The sequence below is a fragment of the Macadamia integrifolia genome, unplaced genomic scaffold (genome assembly GCF_013358625.1).
Source record: "Macadamia integrifolia cultivar HAES 741 unplaced genomic scaffold, SCU_Mint_v3 scaffold1431, whole genome shotgun sequence".
NCBI lineage: Eukaryota > Viridiplantae > Streptophyta > Magnoliopsida > Proteales > Proteaceae > Macadamia > Macadamia integrifolia.
Genome location: NW_024868202.1, coordinates 69,603 through 92,031, shown reverse-complemented (window position 1 = coordinate 92,031; position 22,429 = coordinate 69,603). Strand labels below are relative to the sequence as shown.

The window sequence follows — 22,429 nt, the reverse complement described above, 5'->3', positions numbered from 1 at the left end:
CCCCCCAAAGTAAATGGATTTGCAGTCCAGATTTTGCTTTTTGAATTCAGGCATGTTTTGATTGCCTATTTGGCATTAATTGGCTAACCAAGCATTTGATGATTGCCTTTGGACACCAGGGACAAATCAAAATTTTGAGTTTTCTACCTGACATGAATCTCATTGTTAAGAATACAGTCGGAATAGCAAATAAAATTTTATCCCTAAAAATAAACTCAGTATTATCTGACCAAAAGATTTATTGACAACAGTAGTGGTCATTAATATGGTGGTTCCTATGAATGTGCAAGTTCAGATGATGATCTTGTCAAGAATTTACTTTGTGCTACAACATGCCTCTGGATGCTAAACTGGATTTAGAACAAGTTGTGAGACCTAGATTATCTACCATATGTAGTTCTGTTATTTGATGGGTGCTTCAATGATGATGATATGACTCATGCCCTCCACAAACCGTGTTTGATGCTGTCTACATTTTTCTTACAGAAGCCTTTTCAACACTAGTAGCACCATAAACACCGGCACGCCGGGTGCAAGGTTTCAAAATAGAGAACATATGCATGAGAAAAGTTTAATTCAAATGTTTATTCTGGACAGTGGTGTAACCATTTAGTTTTTCTTTTGTTGTACCTCAAACTTTAACCAACTAATTTTCTAATTTACATAATTTAACAATGAAAAGATTACCCATCCAATGTGCTTCTTGTGTGAAGTCTCATCTCTGTTTCTCCTTTCTTTGTTATCTGAATGGAACCTTCAGATTTAAATCTTCATGTTGTTTCTTGGCAGACTGCTGCTGCAGATGCCCTTTCAAGGTTTGATTACCCACCAGTTGCAGCTGTTTCTATTTCATATCCAAAGGAAGCAATTAGGAAGGAGTGCTTGATGGATGGTGAACTTAAAGGATTTGGCCAATTGCATCCGCGTAGTCAGGGAGTGGAGACATTAGGTAATTACTTTTTTCTGTACCTAATTATTAATCAAGGTTATTTAATGTGTGTTTTAAAAAATGAAAATTTTCAGCAAATAGTTTGTGGAAGCTGTGAGCCTCACCCAGTAGACTGGTGTCCCCTGTGTGGTGTGCATGTTTGGTGCAGGAACAATATATAGTTCATCACTTTTTCCTAACCGAGCACCTTCTGGAAGGGTTCTACTCTTGAATTATATTGGAGGAGCTACAAATCCTGGAATTTTGTCCAAGGTAGTAAAACTCAATTAAAGTTCTTAAGATTTAATTGAGGAACATGTTAAAAGTGATTTTCAGAACTCATGTTTTGACTTTTGATATAACATATGGATATCTTTATTTGACATATTATAATCTGTTTTTAATGGAAAATCAGAGTTACTTGTCAGGAGGCGTTTTAGGAGTATTTACCTTACCATTGCCATAATTTTTTATTTTAGCCCACCTCTTCAGTGTCATCTAGGGACCTATGCCCAAATTCCACCCAATTAGGTTCCTAAGCATTTGTGGGTTTTGCTTCTGGACAGTTCATCTTCATTTTATTCTCTTCTTTTGCTTTGCTTCAATGTGTGCCGCTGCTGATGATTGAGGTGCTTTATTCCAAATGGTTTCAATCTGTGCCAGGCTCTTTGACACAGCTCTAAATTGTACTTTTGGGGTGGTAAATCCAGTACCCAAGTGTACTGGTGGGCCACTGGTTAATCATCTGTATAATCTATTCAAGGCATTCCTTATATCTCCCTCCTCAAACATGGTGGTTATCCCGAGTAGCTGTTAAAGCTAGATTCTCTGCTGTTAACAGTCAAAACATAGTTTGATCGTCCTGATTGGTTTCACCCCATTTGTTGTTCCAGCTCCTGGGCAGTGATGTATTCTTGCTTGAATGAGACTGTCAAAATTCTCTGCCACAGGAGTGGCAACAAACGTGATGCTTTTGACTCTCAACCTGTGTTTATTCTTGTGATGCCATGCAATTGTTATTCTATGTAGCATGTTCTTATCATCTTGCCTGCTATTTCCCTAATCATAAACTCAACAGACTGAGAGCGAGCTTGTGGAGACAGTCAACCAAGATCTTAGAAAGATGCTTATAAAGCCAAATGCTGAGGACCCACTTGTCCTTGGTGTGAGAGTGTGGCCACAAGCCATTCCACAATTCTTGGTTGGTCATCTCGATCATCTACAGGCTGCTAAGGGCGCGCTCAGGGATGGTGGGTTTCAGGGGCTGTTTCTTGGGGGCAACTATGTATCTGGTGTAGCTCTGGGGAGATGTGTGGAGGGCGCTTATGAAAATGCGGATGAGGTATCAAGTTTTTTGTCGGAATATTTGTACAAGTAAAGCATGGTCATTTGGGATTGAGAAAGTGGGGAAGGGAACTGCTCATTGTTTCTTTTTTGTTTTTTTGGTTGTTGGGTGGGATATTTGTTAAGATGGGGTAGGCTTTTCGTTGGCCTGTAATAGTCAAATTTTGGGCAGTATTATATAACAATGGAGAGTATTCTTTCGTTTGATCTGCAACTGTATAATTTGGGTAAATCATCAACATTTTTCTGAAAAAATATCCAAGGCAGGCCCCAGTGGCTCCATACCTCTGTACGTCTGAGACTCTGAAGTCTGAAGTCCCCGTGTAGTCCGAATGGCTTGAGATGCACGTGGGCCCACAGGTCATTAGTTAGTTTTCTAATTATATGTGAAGGAAATAATGAATGAGTGGATTATGCGTAATTGATTTGCATCTTAGCCTCTTTGTACCTAAATTTTGTATCAGAAAAGCCAACGAGCTTAGCTATATACCAATCGAAGTCATTGATCTTTTCCTCATTCGGATGGGATGAGTCATGAGTTGGTGTTGAAGAAGGCAAAGAAGAGCCAAGAAACGACGTTTGCATTTGTTGTATTCTATGCTGTAATTTCTGATCGCTGTTGGGATTGTTGTCGGGTGGCTTTTCGCAGATGCCGAGTGAGTTAGTGAGTGCTGTGATTCGATGAGCTGGGCAGATGCATGTGTCCACGACGACGAAAGTGATCCTCTAGCTAGGCTTTAGGTGCGAGATCAATTGTTTGACATCAGGCGTTGTGTTGTTTTGGACCAAATTTGTGTCTAAAAATAACCAAACGTGTATATTTGGGCTATATGGTAAAGCAAGTTCGGAGGTGGGATCATGTCGGTTCCTAGGAATTCATCAAGGTCACGTTCGATCTTAGTTCTTAATTCTTACACGGGAAATCAAATGTTTGACTGAAACCAAAAATGAAGAAAAGGAAGCAAATTCCAAATCCAATGGATCAGTACAAAGATGATGAATGGAATCCAAGTTTGGGAGAGAAGACTTTGAAGGGTGGGAATTAATGTTATTTATTTTTCTCTTGTATCAATGTGTGGCTGAGCTTTATTGGGTTCGATGGTTTACCAATAAAAAAATGCATGGGAAAATGGGAGGCAATGGTAATGAGATGTTGGGGGAAGGTATCCATAAGGCTTAAGGCGATTGGGAGTCAACATTGAATGGGGCTCATCACACGAGATGACAAGGCCCTTCCCCCATCTCTTAATGTCACCACCTTGAAAGCTTATAAAGTCTTTAAAACCCTCTCTAGTCTATAGTCTCAGTTTTGTGTTTTACAGTCTTAGGCACCAAAGGGGAGGATGCGGAGGTTGAGAGATGCTTGATTTGTACACAAAGTGCATTGCACCAAAAAGTCATTGGACCAAGAGAAAGATGCGGAAGGGAAGCAACACTGGGGAACAACCAACTTTTATCTCATCCTTTTCTTTTTCTTTTTTCCTTTTTTCCTTCCTGCTGCCTGCTTATCACAAACCAGTTTACTCCCTTCTCTTCGTTACAGTGGTTTTTCTTTCGGAGCAAGCAAGCTGATTTGTTCCCCTTCGTTTTAAGAGAGAGAGAGAGAGAGAGAGAGAGATGTCCAGATCCAACTTAACAGCACAGATTTCACACCAAACAGGTCTACAAGAGAGGCATTTGCCTATATATAATGTTGGACAACCAATTTATTTGGTTTATATATACAGATAGCTAGGGAAATAAATGAGAATTGAAATGGATGTCTACACGGAGGTGGACCTATCAAACTTGGGATCATTCTCGGACTCAAATTCAATTGAATATTCCAATACCCTAAGTATCACGGTATCAAATTGTCCATGGATTTAGTTTTTTCTTCATTGTAGATTAGTGACGAGATCACCCATAGTAATTTGAAGAGTGGATGTAATCATTTCCTTTGACACCTTCTTGTTGAAGATTCAAAACATATACCTTTATCCATTACAATCAGAGAAAGATCACATGAATAAAGAGATTCTCTCTTTGCCATGGGTTAAGAAAAACTTGATCCCATCTCCACATTCCTCAAAATCTCAATGCTTATGAAACAAGTTGTTGCTGCTAAATCGTTTTTAATTCCTTCCATTCAATGTATTCCATTTCCAAAGATACAAATTGCTACACCTGGTGAATGGGATCAATGATTTTAAACCGGTTTGGAAACGAACAGGTCTTTCTCTCTTTTTTTTTTTTTTTTTTTTTTTTTTTTTTTTTTCTTTTTTTCTTTAATATAATTCCATTGCACCGAAATCATCAAAATTAGAACCAATCAGTCGGAATGAATCCCATCCCTTTTTGGTTCATAGGCCTCTCGTCCCCCAAAAGGAAAAAATAGGATCAAAGAGAGAGAGAGGAGTAGTTAATCATCTCAAACTATAACACCAAATAAATGAAAGCAAAACTACAAGGAAAGAAATCTTTTCCTAATAGAGCTGTGTCGACCGGGGGGGATTGAGTTGATTGCATGTCTCCTACAGTCGCCCTCATGTCTTTCTCTTTTGCTAGGTGTTTCCGTGTTTTGGATTAGTTTAGTTTAAACTTTGCAAAAGGTGGAGAGAGAATTGAATACAACAATTATTTGAAAAAAAGGAAACAGCCCCGCCGCCTCATCATCAACTCGCGCGAGAACCTCCTCCTAGCTATAAGACTTCGCTTTTCTAACTCCCAAGTTTCAAAAATCAAAGGCCCTACCTAGCTAGCTAGGTGCATGGCCTCCTCCCCCATGCACCTCCATCTTGTCTCCTCGCTCGCTCCTCATTCCTCCCCTCAACAACCAAAACTAATATAAACATTTCTAATTGAAATGAGTTTGTCCATTTTAATTAACCCATAGATTAATGACCAAATATATTTTAATTCAATTCAATAATTGATTCACAAATCACCCTATGAGCAAGAGCTTACCCTAATAATAATAATGTGGTTACTTAAATTGAGGGTCCCCACTAATCACGATAGATATCCTCCATACATTGAGCATTTCAACATTCCTAAGACATATCTGTTTAAGATTTGGTCGTCTTCTTCTTCTTCTACATCTATTGCGTGGTCTTACCAACTAACGATCATGAATATCAATGACTATATTTTGCGTTCACTTTGTGAGCGCTGGAAACTTAACAAAATTCATAATCTGTTTCTATAACTATGTCAAAACTGCTTTTAGTGTTTACCAGTAAAGAGAGAGAGAGAGAGAGAGAGGCCTTTGGTTGCACTTGAGACATGAAGATCAATTGAAGAGAACACATGGGCCCTGGGTAAAAAATATTTTGTAAGCACTTGTGGGTGCTTTAGTCGTGTTTTGTCTCAAGGAGAGGTGGAAACGGAAAAGGCAGCATCTTCTACTTCACTCTCCTGTACACACTACAGATAGATGGCAATTATCATTGTCTTCTGGGGTTTTTTAAAGCATTTATGTATATGCGTATAGAGTATATCTCTCAGCCAAAAAAAAGTATATAAGTATATCAATGTATTCTAAGAAAGATAAAAATGTACATCAAAGTAACGCCTAAACATTTATTATTATTATTATTATTATTATTATTATTATTATTATTATTATTATTATTATTAGAAGGATGTCATTTTTTTTAAGTATGAAAATTTTACTTCCCTTCCCTTTAAATTTCTCTTGCAATCAAATGGAGTCGTAAAGAGAACAACATGGTTGTTTGCCCACATTTTTCTCATATATATACATATATAAAGATCCACACTGCAAACAATCTCTCCTCTAAGCATGTGAGCTCCCTATTGATGAAATTGTTTCATAAGCTATTTTTCTCACATATTTGCATGGGAGCCTTTTCCCATTTTAAATATGAGATTGAATTTGCCGGTCAAGTTGCATAGCATACAGTAGCGCCTCCCTATGTTTATCTCTTATCTCTAGTTTTTTTCTGGATAGAAGTCTCTCACCTCCATTGAGAGTGTGTTTGTCTCCACGTCGTTAAGGCCCTAACCACCTACCTTGTGCCCCTTTCCTACTTTCTAATATTAGTTGAAGCATGATAAACATTTTGCCTCTTCGCCCTTAATTAGGACTTAGGACTTGAGACTTGGGACCAACCTTTCCTAGAGGTGGAAAAAAGAAAAGAAAAGTGAGAAAAGCAGTACAATTCATGTGAAAATCGTCTACAGCTATTGCACCAGTGCAGTGAGCATTGGGTGGTTGGGATCCCAATGGGGTAGATGTTTAGATACTCTCATCCATTCGATGCTCACCGCACCTCACTGCTTGTTGCAGAGGATGTGGACGATTGTCAATGACCAGTTCAACTATCTATTTATATTATTCGATAATAAAACTGGTGTATTTATTTCACAAAAAAAAAAATGCATCATTAAATAATTAGATTTATGAGTAAAAAATAATTATTAGAGAAATCAAAGGATGTGGTGAATTATAGATCTTAAAATATTTTCCAATCCAGATCCAGCAACCCATTGGGCCCTGGTACTTTCTATTTTCTATCGCAATCTCAAGATAATTTGAAATTCAATAAACACAATAATAAATATAAATATATTGGCAAGAGAATGCTATTTTCTTGGTTTAGGTACACATTAATTTGTGGGCCAATGGGAGGGCGTAAAGGAGCATCTTTAGTGTAAACGTGGCAAGGTCTTTTTGCATACTTATTGTGTCTAGACATAAACACACACAAGCGGGTAGTATTCGTTATTCCATAGCATGTATATACACAACGGATGCAACAAAACTATATTGCCTCACGGTAAAGATGTTTGTGTGTGACCTATTGTTGGCCACGAGCATTGGAATTTATTTAAGGAATCAGTTAGTGTCCTCCTACCCATATATGTTACCTAATTCATTGTCTTATTTTCAATTCCCTTAGGAGGTTTGGTAATCTTGAGCTCTTTTTTCTAGGACAAATATTATTACTCCTTTGTTAAAACTCTCCTATGTTAAACTTTTTTCGATATTCCTTTACATTTAAATCATCTGCCCATTTTTTTTTCACACCTATGGCTAAGTATAAGAGAAGAAAGTTTTAATAAATATAGGGTAAATATAGGGGATCCGGCTAAGTTATGTTACTTTGATTACTGTAGATCCACGTGGTCCGGTCCACTCACAAAGTTACGGGTCCCTTCACTCCCTTCTCGAGTCCGCACACCTTATTACTAATTCCCACTGTTTGAGGTTGAAAATTAAAATTTTGAAATACCCTCTCATCATCAATTACTTTCGCCTTTAACATTTAACAGATGGATGGAACTCGGATTCCCTCCTCATCCGCAGAGACGGGAAAATTCGGGGAAAATGGAGAGTCGGCGACCCCTCTCTCTCTCTCTCTCTCTCCGCTTAAGCCAAGCCAGGCTGATTTAGGGCACGTCATCTATGACACGTGTAAGAGTGTGGGGCCATATGATGACAATTGAGATCAAACGAGTCTGCTCTGTTCATCGTTGAAGTCCACGTAACTTCCCCTGTCACTCGTATTCCTCGATGAGTCTGTCTTTTGGGTGGTGGCAATTCGTCGTTCCCTATTTAAGGCTTAAGTGGCGGTTCTCTCTCTCTCTCTCTCTCTCTCTCATCGGCTCATCGCAACGAACGATGGGGAAGAAGGCAACCCATTCTTCGTCTTCGTCGATTGACAGCAGCAAACACCCAACCCTCTCATCTGCCTCGTCCTCCTCTTCTCTCTACTACCAACAACCCAAGACCAAGAGAGACTTGAGCACTGATCTTCGGCTTGGACTCACCCTTTCTACTTCTACTTCCTCTCTTCCTCACACCCTCTCCAATTCCAGTTCCAATTCCAGGTACATTCAACTATACTCAAACCTTACATTCTTCTTCTTCTTTCAAAACAACCTTCTTTCCCCATCCCCTTCCGCAATCCCCTCTTTCTTCCGCTTCTCTATTGTAGTTTCAAGGCTTATTTGGTTTCTTTCACTTTTCCTCTGTAATCGAATATCTATAGTTAGATTAGAATAAGTACCCATATTATTTTTTTTTTCCTTGGTGTTTGTTGCAACTTTGGTCCACACGACATACCTTACCCTTTATTTTTATTATTCTTTCTGGGGAAGGGAAGGGAGAAGGGAAAGGGGGGTTCATTCATTATCTTCACTGATCATTCCTTCTTATTTCGTAACCGATACGCATTTGGGTTTCCATACCATTTGAGATTTTTGTTTTTTGGTTTTTTTTTTTTTTTTTTTTTTTTTTTTATCTTCTTTTCTTTTTGGATCGTTTTCTCCCCCGCAAAAAATAATTTTAATGATTAGGTCTGTGCGCCTAGCGCTGCTGCATTCTCTTGTTTGATTAATATATTCTTTTCTTCGAATATCATCTCTCTGTTTTTCTGTTGCTTCAAAAATCAGGAGGCAAACGTCGGATTGGCCACCGCTGAAGCCGCTTCTGAGAAGTAGCCTTGCAGAGAAAGAAAACAATCGACAAAGACCCACCTTCTTCGTGAAGGTATACATGGAAGGCGTTCCAATTGGCCGGAAGTTGGACCTGTTTGCTCACCATGATTACGATGGCCTAATCACTACTCTAGCCCACATGTTCAGGGCCACCATTCTCTGTAAGTTACAACTTATTAACTAACTGCCCATCTGTTTGAATTTCGATCATGGCACCGAAAATAATGGCTTCAGGCCTTGAGCTACAACCATTTTTTGTTGGGTCTTTTTTCTTAAATTAATAGTGGCACCCTCTCTGTTACTGGTCTGAATCACAATTTCATTGCATTCAAAAAAAAAAAATCACAATTTCAATCACACATTACTCTTCTTCTCTCTCTTACAGACCCTTATATTGATGGAGTGCACTCTGAGAATGATCATGTATTAACTTACGAAGACAAAGAAGGGGATTGGATGATGGTGGGGGACGTTCCTTGGGAGTAAGCTCTAATTAGCCTCACCTCTCCAAAATTTATTAATTTATCTCTACTCATTTTTCTCCTCCTTCATAAGATCAAATTATATATTATAATTTATCGTGTTAATTATGACAATTAGTCGGGTTGTAGTGTATTAAAATTCACTACCTTTTTTATTTGCTCTAGGATGTTCCTGACCTCTGTGAAGAGACTCAAGATCACCGGAGCTGACAGATGCTGATTCTAACCTACACATGCTTCAACATTTGTCCTCTCTCTCTCTCTCTCTCTCTCTCTCTCTCTCTCTCTCTCTCTCTCTCTCTCTGCATTTTTGTGATTCTTGATGGAAATCCAAAACAACAGTAGCATGGAATATGTTAAATTACAGATGTACAGCCACCACACACCCAAGTGACACAGGCATAGGAATTTCAGTTTCTTTTCTTTTTAACCCTCTAGAGTCTAGAGTCTAGAGTCTAGGCTAAAATGTTTTCAGTATAGTATGAACTTTGTTAGAAACTAATATGACAATCAATGTATGAATGTGAAAAGAAAGTGCTGATCAAGCTATTGAAGATTTTTCCAGAAGTGATCTCTCTCTATCTCTCTCTCCACTCTTTTTCTTTATTGAAGCAGCATCCATCAGCTTTATTTTCTATGCTTTGTTGTCGAGAGTCTTGAGTGATTGAATGTGTGGTCCTCCGCTCCCTCTCGTTTGAGAAATTCAGAAAATTAGTGTTGCATTAAACCAACCGTTTTTCAGTCTTTGATTAATGAATGGTGGACAACCAATGCCTAACTAAGGAAGCTACCCCCATCGAGTCTCAGATGGTTTGGTTGCTTGATGAGTAGTATGACTAATTTCATAATTGTAAATGCATACAGTGGGGCTACTGGCTAGCTAGCTAGCTTGCAGCAGACACAAATGAACCCACAAGCGCCAAGTGAATACACCCAAATGCATTTGTAATTGATGTAGTTACTGTGTTGTGGGCGACTCTAATTAATGAGTGAATGAATTCTACCCAAAAAAAACAGAGGAATCTCACAGCCATTCTAAAGAATACAAAAGTGGCCGGCTCGTGATGGGTTTGAAACTCCTATAACCCTGTCACTCATATCTGTCTTCAGCTCGTCTACGGTGATGGACGGTCTCCAATGACAAATAAATAGATAATTAAGGGATGATTTAAGCTGCCGACAACAATTCACACAAGGTGAACATCTTCTCTTTCCTCATCCTCTATGTGTTTCAAATGTATCAAATATGTGAGAGACGCCATTGATTGAAGGAAAGATGGGTATCACCAAAAGGGAGATGTAGGCCCTCACCTTCTCACTCTCACATGTCACAGGCCAACAGAATTACAGAAGAGATCGAGCCCACAAATCATCTTTATAATAATTTTTCTTTCTGATTGTATCCAACAAAATGCAGACTAACCAGCACTGTTAGAAGGGTTTAATAAAAAATCTCAAGGTGTTAGGTGGAGAGAACAAAAATCTTAAGGCGTTACGTGTGTATGTATGAAGGCACCAAGGACCTGCTTCAACTGACGTATCACTATAGTTCTATAATTTCCAACACTCCCTCATGTGTGGGAGGAATAAAACAGCCGTACACATGGAACAATAACGTGAGGGAAAGAACCAAGGAACCATGGGTTTCAATATCATGTTGGAAGGTCTAACTCGAAACCTTAAATAATTAGGAAGAAAACCTCTGCTACTCTGACAGTCAGGCAGAGCACTATGCTAATGTCTTCTGCTAAAATTGTCTTGTAAGCTATGTTTGATTGCAAATGAAATTTAAAGGAAAAGGAAGTAAAATTTTTAAACTTGATACCTTATGTGATCTTATGTGCATCAACTTTTTTTATGGTGGGCTTGTATTGAACTATTGAAATCCGAGGTCTCTTGCTTTGGGCTTTGATTGATGCCTCCACAGTTCAAAACTGTGTGGAACCTGATGAAAACCCGAAGCACTTTCATCATTTATTTATTTTTAGTAAATAGCCTTCATCATTTATTACTATTTATATAGATAATATGTACATATTTATTAATATATAATATGAAAATAAGAAGGTTGCCTAGTCATGTGGACCTAGTTTAGTCATGTGGCCCTTGCGCTATATATAGTAAAAATGAAAACTACCTTGTCACATGGCCCCTGCACCAGCACAAGGCTAATGAGAGGGCGTGCAATGCCATCAATCAAAGGGACATTTTTCTTTTGTAAGGTGAGACCGGTCAATTTCAAGGGGGGCTGTGTATAGGCGCAAGTGCCATGTGACCAGGCAGCTCTGTTCTTTCCATTGCATAATTATGGATATGATATACTTTCTATTAAGGACATGGATTTGATGATGGAAGAGTTAAAAGTAATCTTAGCCTCACCCAACCTGCAATGCCCTAAACAAAGCCAGCCAGTAGCAAGACGAGTTAATTGCCAAGAATGAGTAGAGCTGGGCTTGAGCTTACCCTCCTAGACTTTGCCCTGTAACAAGGTGTCCCCCAAAAAAAATAAAAGAAGCCCCCGGGCGGTGGGAGTCATGATGACTTGATATACCCTACCTAATAGTTTAAACTTTTGGTTGATCAAGTTTTCATCTCACTTCAACACTACAATGAATATATCACCCAATTATGACTATAACTAGAAAATTCTATTAATATAAGGCCGAGTCACCAGTAATCCCCACAAGAGCAGAAACCACCAACAAACCTGTGAAACCTATTGACATCCCTGACAATAATCTCTCTTTTAAAAATCTCTGAGACATACTTCATAACCGTATGACAATCTCCGCAAGTCCTTAGGTTCTTCTTTATTCGAATTGGAGCTCCCACGGGAAGGGTAAGAAGCCCAAATGCAAGGGCCAGTTTCTCACTGTGATACCACAAGCTCTGTTCCTTGAACTCCTCTGCATCATTAACCGCAAATTGGTTTTCAGCTACATATCCTTTCTCCTTTACCAAATCCGCCATCTTGCCTAACATTTTATAGATCTCATCTGTCCAAGAATGAGATCGATCATGCACTGTAAACACATGAGTGACATTTTTTATGTCAATCCAGCTGCAGCCAGGTTCCTTTCTTACCCCATTGATTCCCATCAATCTCCTTATTTCATTTGCTTCTTCCAACCTTCCGTGATGCATATAGATATTAGCAAGAAGCACATAATTCCCTGGATTGTTCGGCTCCACCTCAAAAAGCTTCTCTGCTACTTGTTTACCCATCTCAAGATGCCCATGACTCCTGCAAGCACCCAGCAAGGCTCCCCACACTGATGGGTCTGGCCTAACCGGCATGGATTCGATGAACCTCTTCGCCTCATTCAACTGACCAGCTCGACCAAGCATGTCAACCATGCAGGCATAGTGTTCGGGTCCTGGTTTCATCCCATACACGCTGCTCATGGAATTGAAATAGCCGAATCCTTCTTCCACACGCCCAGTATGGCTGCAAGCTGAAAGGACACTAACGAAGGTTATATGGTCAGGTTTCAACCCTTCTGCCAGCATCTGCTCAAATAGTTCAATCACCCGGTCTCCAAGGCCATTTTGCTGGTAGGCCGTGATCATGGCTGTCCAACAGACCACGTTCCTGTTCTTGATCTCCTCGAACACTCGATGCGCATCAAACAAGCTCCCGCATTTTGCATACATGGTGATGAGTGAGCTTTGAACGCACGTATTGCTGATGAACCCAGTTTTCACTATCTGATCATGAATCGAAGTTCCTTGATCCAATGCTGCGAGACTTGCAGAGGCATAGAGGGCCGTCGAGAAAGATGCCTCATCGGGTGATATCCCTTCATTCCTCATGATCCAAAAATAATTGCAAGCTTCCTCAAAGCAATCGTTTTGGGCCCAACCCATGGCCATCACATTCCATGTCACTACATCTCTAGCTGCCATGGTCTTGAACAACTCGATGGCATCTGCAAAGCACCCGCTTTTACCATACATGTCCACAAGCGAGTTCTTCACGTAGGGTCGAAATATGAGACCATGCTTCACCACAAGCGCATGGACCTGTCTTCCAACATCAAGGCTACCCATGTCTGCGCATGTGCTCAACACGCTTGAGAAGCTCACTTCATCAGGAATCACCGAATCGTCGTTGATGATCTCCATGAATAACCCAATAGCCTGTTCATGATTCTTGTTCTGTGAGAACCCCACGATCATGGCATTCCACGAGACTAGGTTTCGCTGAGGCATTTCATCGAACGCCGCCTTTGCAGAAACCGTGTTGCCACACTTAGCGTACAAATCAATAATGGCACTACCGACGAAGATATCAGTTTGAAACCCATGTTTATGGATCAACGAATGCATTTGCTCACCGTGAGCTAGGATCGCGGTGTTGGCGCAAGCGGAGAGGATGGCAGAGAAAGTGAAATGGTTTGGGGAGATGCCCGTACGTCGCATTTGGTTGAAGAGGGACAAGGCTTCCAAGGGTTTGTGGCAACGAGAGAATTGGGTGATGAGAGATGTCCAAGTGATGATATTCTTGGCATCATTGTGGGTGTGTGAGAAGGCAAGAAGACTTCGATGGAGATGGCCACAGTTGGCATAGATGTTGAGGAGGTTGTTGAATAGAAAGGCGAGGGAGGTGTAATTGTTGGTGATGATCTGGGCATGGATCTGGGTTGCGTGTCTGATGTCTTGGGTTTCACCGGTGGCGTTGAGGAGTGAGTTGAGATGAGTGGGAGAGGTGGTAGATGTTGATGGGTGGTGAGATCTGCAGAAATTTTTGAGGAGAAGGGGTGATTTTTGTTTTGAGTGAAGAATGTTGGCAATCAATCTCACTGTTCTAATTCTAGTGATACTGATGCTAAAGAAAGCTTTCATATCATAATCATTTCATAATAATAATAACAATAACAGTACAAACTACAAAGTGAATATGCTTCATTTATAATAAGCTCGCCCAAAGGATCCGTTGGTTTTCATACAAAATAAGTAACGAGGGAAAGAGAAGCAAAAGAGCATTAATTTCCACAATGCTCATCTGTTTCACGCTTTCACATTAGTACTCTATTCCTAGTCCTAGAACGCTTCCTTTGATATTCCCCGTCTCTTTACCAGCTCACCTTGGGAGCCAGGTGATCCAATAAATATTTTTTTCGTTTCTGCCAAAGAATTGAGGATGATCCAATAATTGTTCGATTGAAAATCACAATTATCTTGTTGATGTGATCATGTGATAAAGTTTTCTTTTTTTGGATAAAACCAACATGGCTCAAGGTATTGGTATAGAATCGTACATACGTTTTAATATGGTACTTGACTTATAGTATTGATATATCAATCTATATTGAGGGCAAAATGGTTTAAAAATGGGATTTTTTTTTTTTTAATTGAAGGCAAAACGCTACTATACAGCCATATCATCTGATTCATGTTTTCATCGGTATCAATAGAGTGGTTTAAATCCATGAAAACTAAGGATCGAGTTTTTCTCATGCCACTACGATTGATCGATTGGCCACCATTGGATTGGATGGGTGCCAAGGAACATTAGAGGGTATTTTCAACCTCTAACAAATAAGGAATAATGACAACCTTAGATGTGTGGGTGTTTCCTTCACCCTTGTGCAGAAAAACTTTCTCCTAAAACCAAAATTGATTTCTTTTACAATTAAACAATACGTTTTAAAATCACTTAAAATTGGACATTAATTCTAAGGCTTTAAAATATAGCCCAAGCCAACATAAGGATCATCTATCCAGAAGCCCATCCTTAAAAATAGACATTGATTCTAAGTCATGAAAAGTTAGCCCAGCCCAACATAAGGTTAAAAAACCTGGGGCTTCCACAGGTTGTTTGGAGGAAATCAAAAGGGGTCTCGTCTCTCGGTATGCTACTGAAGCAACTTTAGAACATGTTGGATGATCGACCAGAAATCTGGCAATGAAGAGTGAAAGGATCTACCATTTTTTTTAGGGAAAAGAAAGCAGTGATCTTAAACTGGAGTTAAAGGTTATAACTTAGTTGAGTGTAAAGTGTAAACTGAAGTAGAGATGTCAAAAAAGCCCGGCCAGCCCAAGCCCACCCGAGCCTGAACATGGCCTGGGCTGAGATTTCAGCCCATAGGCTATGATTGAGAATTTCAGGCCCGAAGTCGGGTTGGGCTGGGCCTGGGTTGACTCAACCCAACCCAATCCTATATGTCAATTATAAAATAATATAAATATGTCAATAATTATAAATGGGTTTTTATAGAAAAAGGTTATCAAAAAGTCTTTCGTTTCCCACAATCTACATATACACGAAAATGTTGGTCTTTGATCTCTGCAATGCATCAAGATCAAGTAACCAATAGTATTAGGCTAAGCTGGATTGGGTTTAGCCTGATCCAATCAGGATCCATCAGAGCTGGACTAGATTGGACTAAACCTAATACAGTTAGACTTAGGCCTAGATATCCCAACCTAGGACTGGGCAGGGCTTGGGCTTGGGTTGAGTTAAAAATCCTTAGGCTGCATTTGGTTGCAAGGGAAATGGGAAGGAAAGGGAAGGGAAGGGAAGTGAAGTGAAGTGAAGGGAATTTTTTTTCCCTTTTGAGTTGTTTGGTTGCAACAGAAGTGAAGTGAAATTAATTTACCATAGTTGTCTGGTTGGATGTAAAATTGATGTAAAATATGTGTAAAATTTTATAAAAATAATAATCCTACCAAACTCCTCAAAAGAGATAGGGGGTGGGGGAGAGTACTTTTCAATCTATAACCAACCCAGCTCCTCAAAATTTATATTAGTTATGTGAATCAGGTCATTCAAGATCTGTACCAAATCAAACCAAATGTCATCAGATACTATGTTCTATCACTAACCAAAATAAACTATTTCATTCTCTATATCAAATGAATGCAGCATAAATAAATATTTAAAATAATATAAAAGATGATCACAAAGAAAACAATAATAGATCACAAGTGATAATGACTGAAAGGCCCATTCCAAAAGTCTTTTGATCAAAACAAACCCAATAGATCAATAATGTTCCATCTGGCTCAAACCCAAAGTCTTTTGGTAAAAAATAAACCCAATTGAGTCGTGTGTGAGAGAGAGAGAGAGAGAGAGAGAGAGAGAGAGATGATCGTTGAGAGTCATGAGCGGGGTGAGAGTTGCGAGAGTGGGAGAGATCATGAGAGTAGGTTTTTTTTTTTTCTTCCTATTTTGGTAGGGAAATAAAAAGGAAAATTTTAATGGTCAATTGAAATTTTTTTCATATGTAAAATATATTTCCCTTGCAATCAAACATCTACATTTATTTTTTTTTTGGAAAAAAATTTCATTTTACATAAAAAATTTGCATTCCCCTTACAACCAAACAAAGCCTTAGGGTTGTACATCCACTTTGTAATCCCAACTTCCAATGAAAAACATATAACTCTAGCAGCAGCAGCATTCTTTATTAAGTAATTTCTTGATAGACAACAACTCTTCAAGTTGGAAGAGAGAAATTTTAAGCAAAGGATTTCTGATAGGCACAATCCAAGTTAGGACCAGGGTCCACATTGAAGAGCTTGGCGTATCTCTGGAAATAGCCAATGTGATCGTTGACACGTGCATCATTGGGCCTACCGCATTCGAGTCCACCATTGATTATGTTAGTAACGAAGCCGAACCCAACCGTACGATTGGCATCCAAGTCGACTTGGTTTGGGACATAACGTCCGACCATTACATCATGGCAAGAGGGCTTGGGAGGCTGGGACGTCATCCAGAACCAGAGAGCAGTCCTGAAAGCAGTCAAGGAGTTGTTGGATACCAACTCTGGGTTCCTCAGACCGTCGAAGCCCAAGGCTTTTCCCGCTGGTCCATAGTTGTAATTCCTGCATATAGCCATATAGGTATGTATGTATCCATTAGAGAGGTAGTCAGGTAGAAGTGGTGGTTGTTATTACTTATTAGAGTAACGTAGAGTAATAGAGTTAGTTTACCAGGAGAGCTGAATGGGTCCTCGGCCTTTGTAAGATTTGCCAGGATAGCAAGGCCATTCCTTGTTGGTGGAGTCACAGTAATCACTTTGTGGGTTCACTTCCTCCTTAAAGCACAATCCCCACGTATAGGGCCCATCAGGTGCTGTAGCCCATCCTCCTGCAAGCAATCACCTCAATTCAACACACTCATTAATTACTTGTCTATGGAGTATGAACCATCTAGCTAGCTCTGGTATAGATGATGATATAGGCGAGGAGGAGGAATAAGAAGAATTTACCTGTGGTCTCATGGGAGATTTGAGCGAGAAAAGCAGCGATCTCGCGCTTGCGAGTAGATAAACAAGCAGAGTTGCCAAATGAAGGGAAGCAGGCGGTGGCTTGGATAAAAGAGTGGTAAGTGTAGAAGTTGTTGGCAGGGCAGACATTGTCATCCCTATGGAGGAAGATGGCGTTGAATATCTCTTGCGTCACCAGAGAAGAAACCCCCCAATTCCCAAAGTTGGGTGGTCGTGCCTCCGTCCTCATCGTTGTCATTAATATTGGATACAACGAGTATAAGAAGGAAATCAGAGGATGAGGAGAAAGAGAGAAGACGGCCGTGGCGGCCATTATGCTCATCGATCGATCCCAAATCCTTCCCCCAAATAGATCGATAAAAAGTTCGTCTAATTCATCCCCTTTCTTAATTTCTTGGGGAATAATAATCAAGGAACTACTAGCTATAGCCTATAGCCTATAGCCTATAGCCTATGAATTGAATTGAGGTGGGAAGTGGGTTATGACCAATTATATATTTCCAACTTGATTCCTCTCTCTCTCTCTCTCTCTCTCTCTCTCTCTCTCTCTCTCTCTTTATATATATATATATATATATTTTTATATAGAGTTACAGACGGACATGTGTACATTGTATCTTGGCTTCAAATTGGCTTCTCTTCCGTGCGTGTGAGTTTTATCAATAAATAAAGTATATGATTACAGAGGGAAAGTGGGCAGCACTTGAAGCCGATCCACGAAGTTGTGGCAAAACCAATACGACCTGGATGGATGAAGTTGGGGTCAAATCCAATATGAAGTGCATATATGGATTATGTTGGTATATGACATGTACCACATAGACAGAAACCCACCGTCCCTCCCATGGTTCCACTATATTGTTTGTGTGTGTGTGTTTGGGCCCTTGGGAGGGGCCAGGGGTTGTTATTAGAGAAAGTAAATGAGTGGAAATGTCGACACCCAGCACAATATTCTCACCTATAGCTACGATGACAATGAGGATGAAGATGAGGGAGCACAGCGCACTCCGTTGATGGATGAAGGGGACCGACTGACCGACTGACCGACGTCCATCCATCACCTTCTTCTTCATCATCTTTTTGTTAGTAATAATTAATAATCTTCTCATCTTGTGAGTTGGGGAGATGCCTAATGAATAGCACCATAATTAATAAGTCTTCTAAATTATTGAATTTCCAATTACACTCCTCATTCCTCGTTCTGTTCTACTCTGCTCTGCTCTGTAAATTGCAATTGTTGCTTCAATTGAGTGTGGATCAAGTCCTCGTACAAGAATCATTGTCGTATGGTGTTTGATTTACATTTGAATTCCACTGAAAATAAAAATCAATCATAGGAAGAGAGAAATTAAGTGGAGTCCAAGTGTGGATCAAACACATTCTCGTACGAATACCTGGTCCTATTTGCAGTACTTACTAAATTATTGCCAAGGGGGTTAGCTGAAGGCAATTTCAGCCCAGGCAAGCTACTCAGCACTACAGTAGGGTATTAACTCCCACGTGATAGCATAGTTAGTGCTCAAATTTCAGCATCAAACACCTATTCCTGTGTAAAATTTCAATTTAGATGGACTCTTACATGTGCCAAAAATCAAGGTCAAGGCTTAGCTCAAAAATCAAAATAAGAACAAAAAGAATTACAAAATTCAACTTTTCAATAGTCACAAACAAGGTGGGTCATTTGTTAGCACTCAAAAAAATAAAAAAATACAAAAAAAAATTCATATAATTGAATTATGCCATGAAACTTGACAAGCGTGGAGGAGTCACATGTCTTAGCTCCTGCTTTTGCAAGGTTTGAGAGGAATAAATGTACAGTGTCTTACCCCTGCTTGTAAGATAGCCTGTTTTCAAGCTTGAACATGTGATCAACAATTTGCAATAGTGCAACTTAATTTTTACACCACAAGCTTGTCTACTTGTCTTTTTTACTATGACATATAACTTTCTTACGGTTCAATTTCTCTTATCGAGTCAATTAACATCCATAAAATATTCCTATAAATGATCCGCAAGAAAATGGTTCACAAACCTTTTTGGCTTTTTCCCTTAAAAATGGTCTTGCATTGTGGGACAACTTAAGTCTGTTGTTTCACCCACCTCTGCCAAAACTATAGAAATTAGCCATGAGATCTACTTAGTCATTTAAATTGCAACTCTTACCATCATCTAATATTAAAAGCAACTAGGTTAAAACTTCTATATGGGCTAGTACCTTCTACCTGGCCATGCACCTCAGTGATTTACATGTTATACATGTCATGCTACCAGTTTCATATAATAAAATATGATTACGTAGAGATGATTTATCAAGAATTGCATTGGCATCCAACTCTCTCTCTCTCTCTCTCTCTCTCCATGTTAGACTTTAGAACTTTAATATGCAATGTTAACTATGTCCAGACGAGGCTCAAATGCTGGATTACCTATCTATACATGAAGACCGGTTTTATGACAATTTATGTCATTTTGCTTCCATAAATTTGATACAGATCACCAACCTAATCCTTGTAATATAACAATGATCTGCATATCTTAAATTTGAGATATCTTGACCCAATTAGCTAGGCCAAAAATTAAAAAGATCCCTCTTTAATTTACATGGCATAAATAAGCCTTCATAACCTTCGGAAGAAATATTTTGAAATGATTCTCACATTGTTGTGTATCTTAAGTCCAAGATCTTTTCTTAGGGGGAAAAATAAAAAATAAAAATTACTCCCCGATAATTTCTCTTTAAATATAGTAAGAATTTTAAGAAGATTACAGGATGACCATAAATAGAAAGCTCTACTTCCTCTTCTCAAAACAGACTTTACTTCGCTTTCCCTTCCTCCAATCAGAACGTGAGAGAATAAAAATCTTCGATCAGACGTCAATGTCATACCATCATATCTCTCTTCAATATCTACCCACCAACCACATCTGCTCTATGAATTTTGTTTGCGGTGATATCTACTATATATATCCCAATCCCATATTCCCATATATCTTATGTATGTATAATATGGCCTTGAACATCACTACCCACACCTATACAGAGGCCAATGCCTCCCTCTTCCCCTCAATGCCTCTCAAACGCATTCACTACTGCGGGAACCATATATAATTATAGGAAATATGATGATCTGTGGGAAGAAGAATAAGCTGGCATGGATCGCAAATGACGCGGGGAGGAGAGCCACTTTCAAGAAAAGGAAGAAGAGGATAATTAAGAATGTGTGTGACTTAAACCATTCTGTGCGGGGTGAGTGCGTGCGCCATCATCTACGAACCCAATAAGGCGGAGCCAGAGATATGGCCCTCCCCCTCAGACGCCAAAAGCGTGCTGGATCGGTTCAGGAGCTTGCCCAACATGGAACAATAATGCAAGGACATGATGAACCTGCAAGAAGAAGAAGTTCTCAGGCAGAGGATCGCCAAGTCCAAGGAACAATTAGGGTGGCAACTCAAGGAAAACCGAGAGAAAGAGACCACCAAACTCATGTACCAATGCTTGGCAGGTCACAACGCTCTACAAGATCTGGGCCTCGAGGCTCTGGGCGATCTGGCACGTCTCATCGAGGCCAAGATGAAGGCCATCGGTGATAGGATACAACTCCTCCTGATCAACATGACCCTAACTGCTCCCCTCCCCCCGGAAATCTCAACTACTCCCCTCCCGGAAATCTCAAGTACAATCGTCATGCCTAACATGGATATGAGTGTGATGAACCAAAGTGAACATGGGATTCACTGCCAACTACCAATGGAATTATATATGGTCTCCTACGTGGATTACAATGTCTCTACTATTTCCTTGCAGTAGCAACTTGATTCCTAACATATAGGATTAGTATGTGTGCTTTCTTTTCTTGATTAATTAGGACTATATATGCCTTAGATATCCACTCTTTACTCTCTTCTGTTGAATTGAATAAACCGTTGTTGTTTATTTTATTTTATTTTATTTTATTTTATTTTTTTTGTGACTTTCTTATTGACTTCGATATCACCAAATATAATATCAACTTGACAGCCAACCACTGCCTCGGGAAAGGAATCTACAGTTTTGTACAATAATCCAACCACTGATGCAAAGTTGGATCCAGTGCATGATCGAGTTGTTCAGAATTACAAATGTATAGTCCTCCTACATTGGTTTGTTCAGATACTTAATGCCTTCCTATATACTTGAGAGTTGAGAAGCTCACTTCCTCACCTACCAAGTTCCCAACAACCATATGTTAGATTTTAACTGGCATATGGACTATGGAGACATCCAAAATCTACGGTTCATTTTCTAGAAATGAATTTCAAAGTCCAAATTAATACCTCTTGCTGGACTCTAAAAATGTCCTGTTTCATGATGGAGGGCTCTGAGACTTCTAACAGATAAGGAAGATTGATTCATCTTCACCTTCGTCCTCTGCTTCACTGCAAATTAATCATATGGAGTTCTTCATGGCTAGAAAATTCGATGGTTTCCACAGAGATCAAACTAAAAATACTGAAGCTAGAGACAATGTGGAATTCTTTAGCTTTCTGCACTAAAGCGAATAAGGAATGAATTGTAAGGAAATTAATCAATGCGTTAATGATTTCAGAGATTAATGGTTTCCCCTCTTTCACCTAATTAAGAGGGGAAAGTCGTGACACGCAGAAAGCTAAAGAATTCAGAAAACAAATCAAGCCCTTGTAACTATAAATTTTCAGCGCCTCTGCCGATTGTAGGTGATGAGTGCAAAAAAAAATTCTATCCTGTGCTATCAGAGAGAGAGAGAGAGAGAGAGAGGTCCATCATCAACCCTAAAATATCATTAAATCTCACCATGATCCTAATCAACCATGGGGATTCCCTATGGAAACATCTTGAAACTCAATAGTACACATTTTGCAGACACGAGCCATTAAAAAAAAAAAAAATGAGAGGCAATCCTGTCAATCCTGCCTTTCACCTTCTAATCTAATAACAAAGGTTAGACCTTTGTCATTTGGGGGGGTTTTTTTTTTTT

The 22,429-nt window shown here is 39.4% G+C and overlaps 4 protein-coding genes and 1 long non-coding RNA gene across 5 annotated transcripts in view; 2 read left to right on the top strand and 3 right to left on the bottom strand.

The window, feature by feature from the left end:
* The window catches only part of LOC122063711 (protoporphyrinogen oxidase 1, chloroplastic-like), a 7,691-nt gene extending 5,212 nt beyond the window's left edge, over nt 1–2,479 (top strand). The window contains exons 7-9 of the mRNA XM_042627411.1: nt 790–949; nt 1,098–1,201; nt 2,007–2,479. Coding sequence (XP_042483345.1) covers nt 790–949; nt 1,098–1,201; nt 2,007–2,306 — 564 coding nt within the window. The 3' untranslated portion in view covers nt 2,307–2,479. The remainder of the gene's footprint in view (nt 1–789; nt 950–1,097; nt 1,202–2,006) is intronic.
* Nucleotides 2,480–7,584: 5,105 nt separating this feature from the next.
* LOC122063720 (auxin-responsive protein IAA4-like) lies at nt 7,585–9,762 on the top strand. The gene is made up of 4 exons (XM_042627419.1): nt 7,585–8,107; nt 8,672–8,877; nt 9,102–9,198; nt 9,364–9,762. Exons 1-4 carry the CDS (start codon nt 7,791–7,793, stop codon nt 9,416–9,418), a joined length of 675 nt encoding a protein of 224 aa, XP_042483353.1. The 5' UTR covers nt 7,585–7,790; the 3' UTR covers nt 9,419–9,762.
* Nucleotides 9,763–11,827: 2,065 nt separating this feature from the next.
* On the bottom strand, nt 11,828–14,220 carry LOC122063714 (putative pentatricopeptide repeat-containing protein At3g13770, mitochondrial). Its single transcript, XM_042627413.1, has one exon. The coding sequence runs from the start codon at nt 14,041–14,043 to the stop codon at nt 11,866–11,868; it is 2,178 nt and encodes a 725-aa protein (XP_042483347.1). The 5' UTR covers nt 14,044–14,220; the 3' UTR covers nt 11,828–11,865.
* A 2,346-nt stretch (nt 14,221–16,566) lies between these two features.
* LOC122063717 (chitinase 10-like) lies at nt 16,567–17,923 on the bottom strand. The gene is made up of 3 exons (XM_042627416.1): nt 17,418–17,923; nt 17,140–17,296; nt 16,567–17,031 (listed from the first exon to the last, which is right to left on the bottom strand). Exons 1-3 carry the CDS (start codon nt 17,755–17,757, stop codon nt 16,662–16,664), a joined length of 867 nt encoding a protein of 288 aa, XP_042483350.1. The 5' UTR covers nt 17,758–17,923; the 3' UTR covers nt 16,567–16,661.
* A 3,503-nt stretch (nt 17,924–21,426) lies between these two features.
* LOC122063716 lies at nt 21,427–22,423 on the bottom strand. Its single transcript, XR_006135445.1, has 2 exons — nt 21,750–22,423; nt 21,427–21,636 (listed from the first exon to the last, which is right to left on the bottom strand). It is a non-coding gene; the product is annotated as an uncharacterized LOC122063716 (long non-coding RNA).
* Nucleotides 22,424–22,429: the final 6 nt, after the last annotated feature.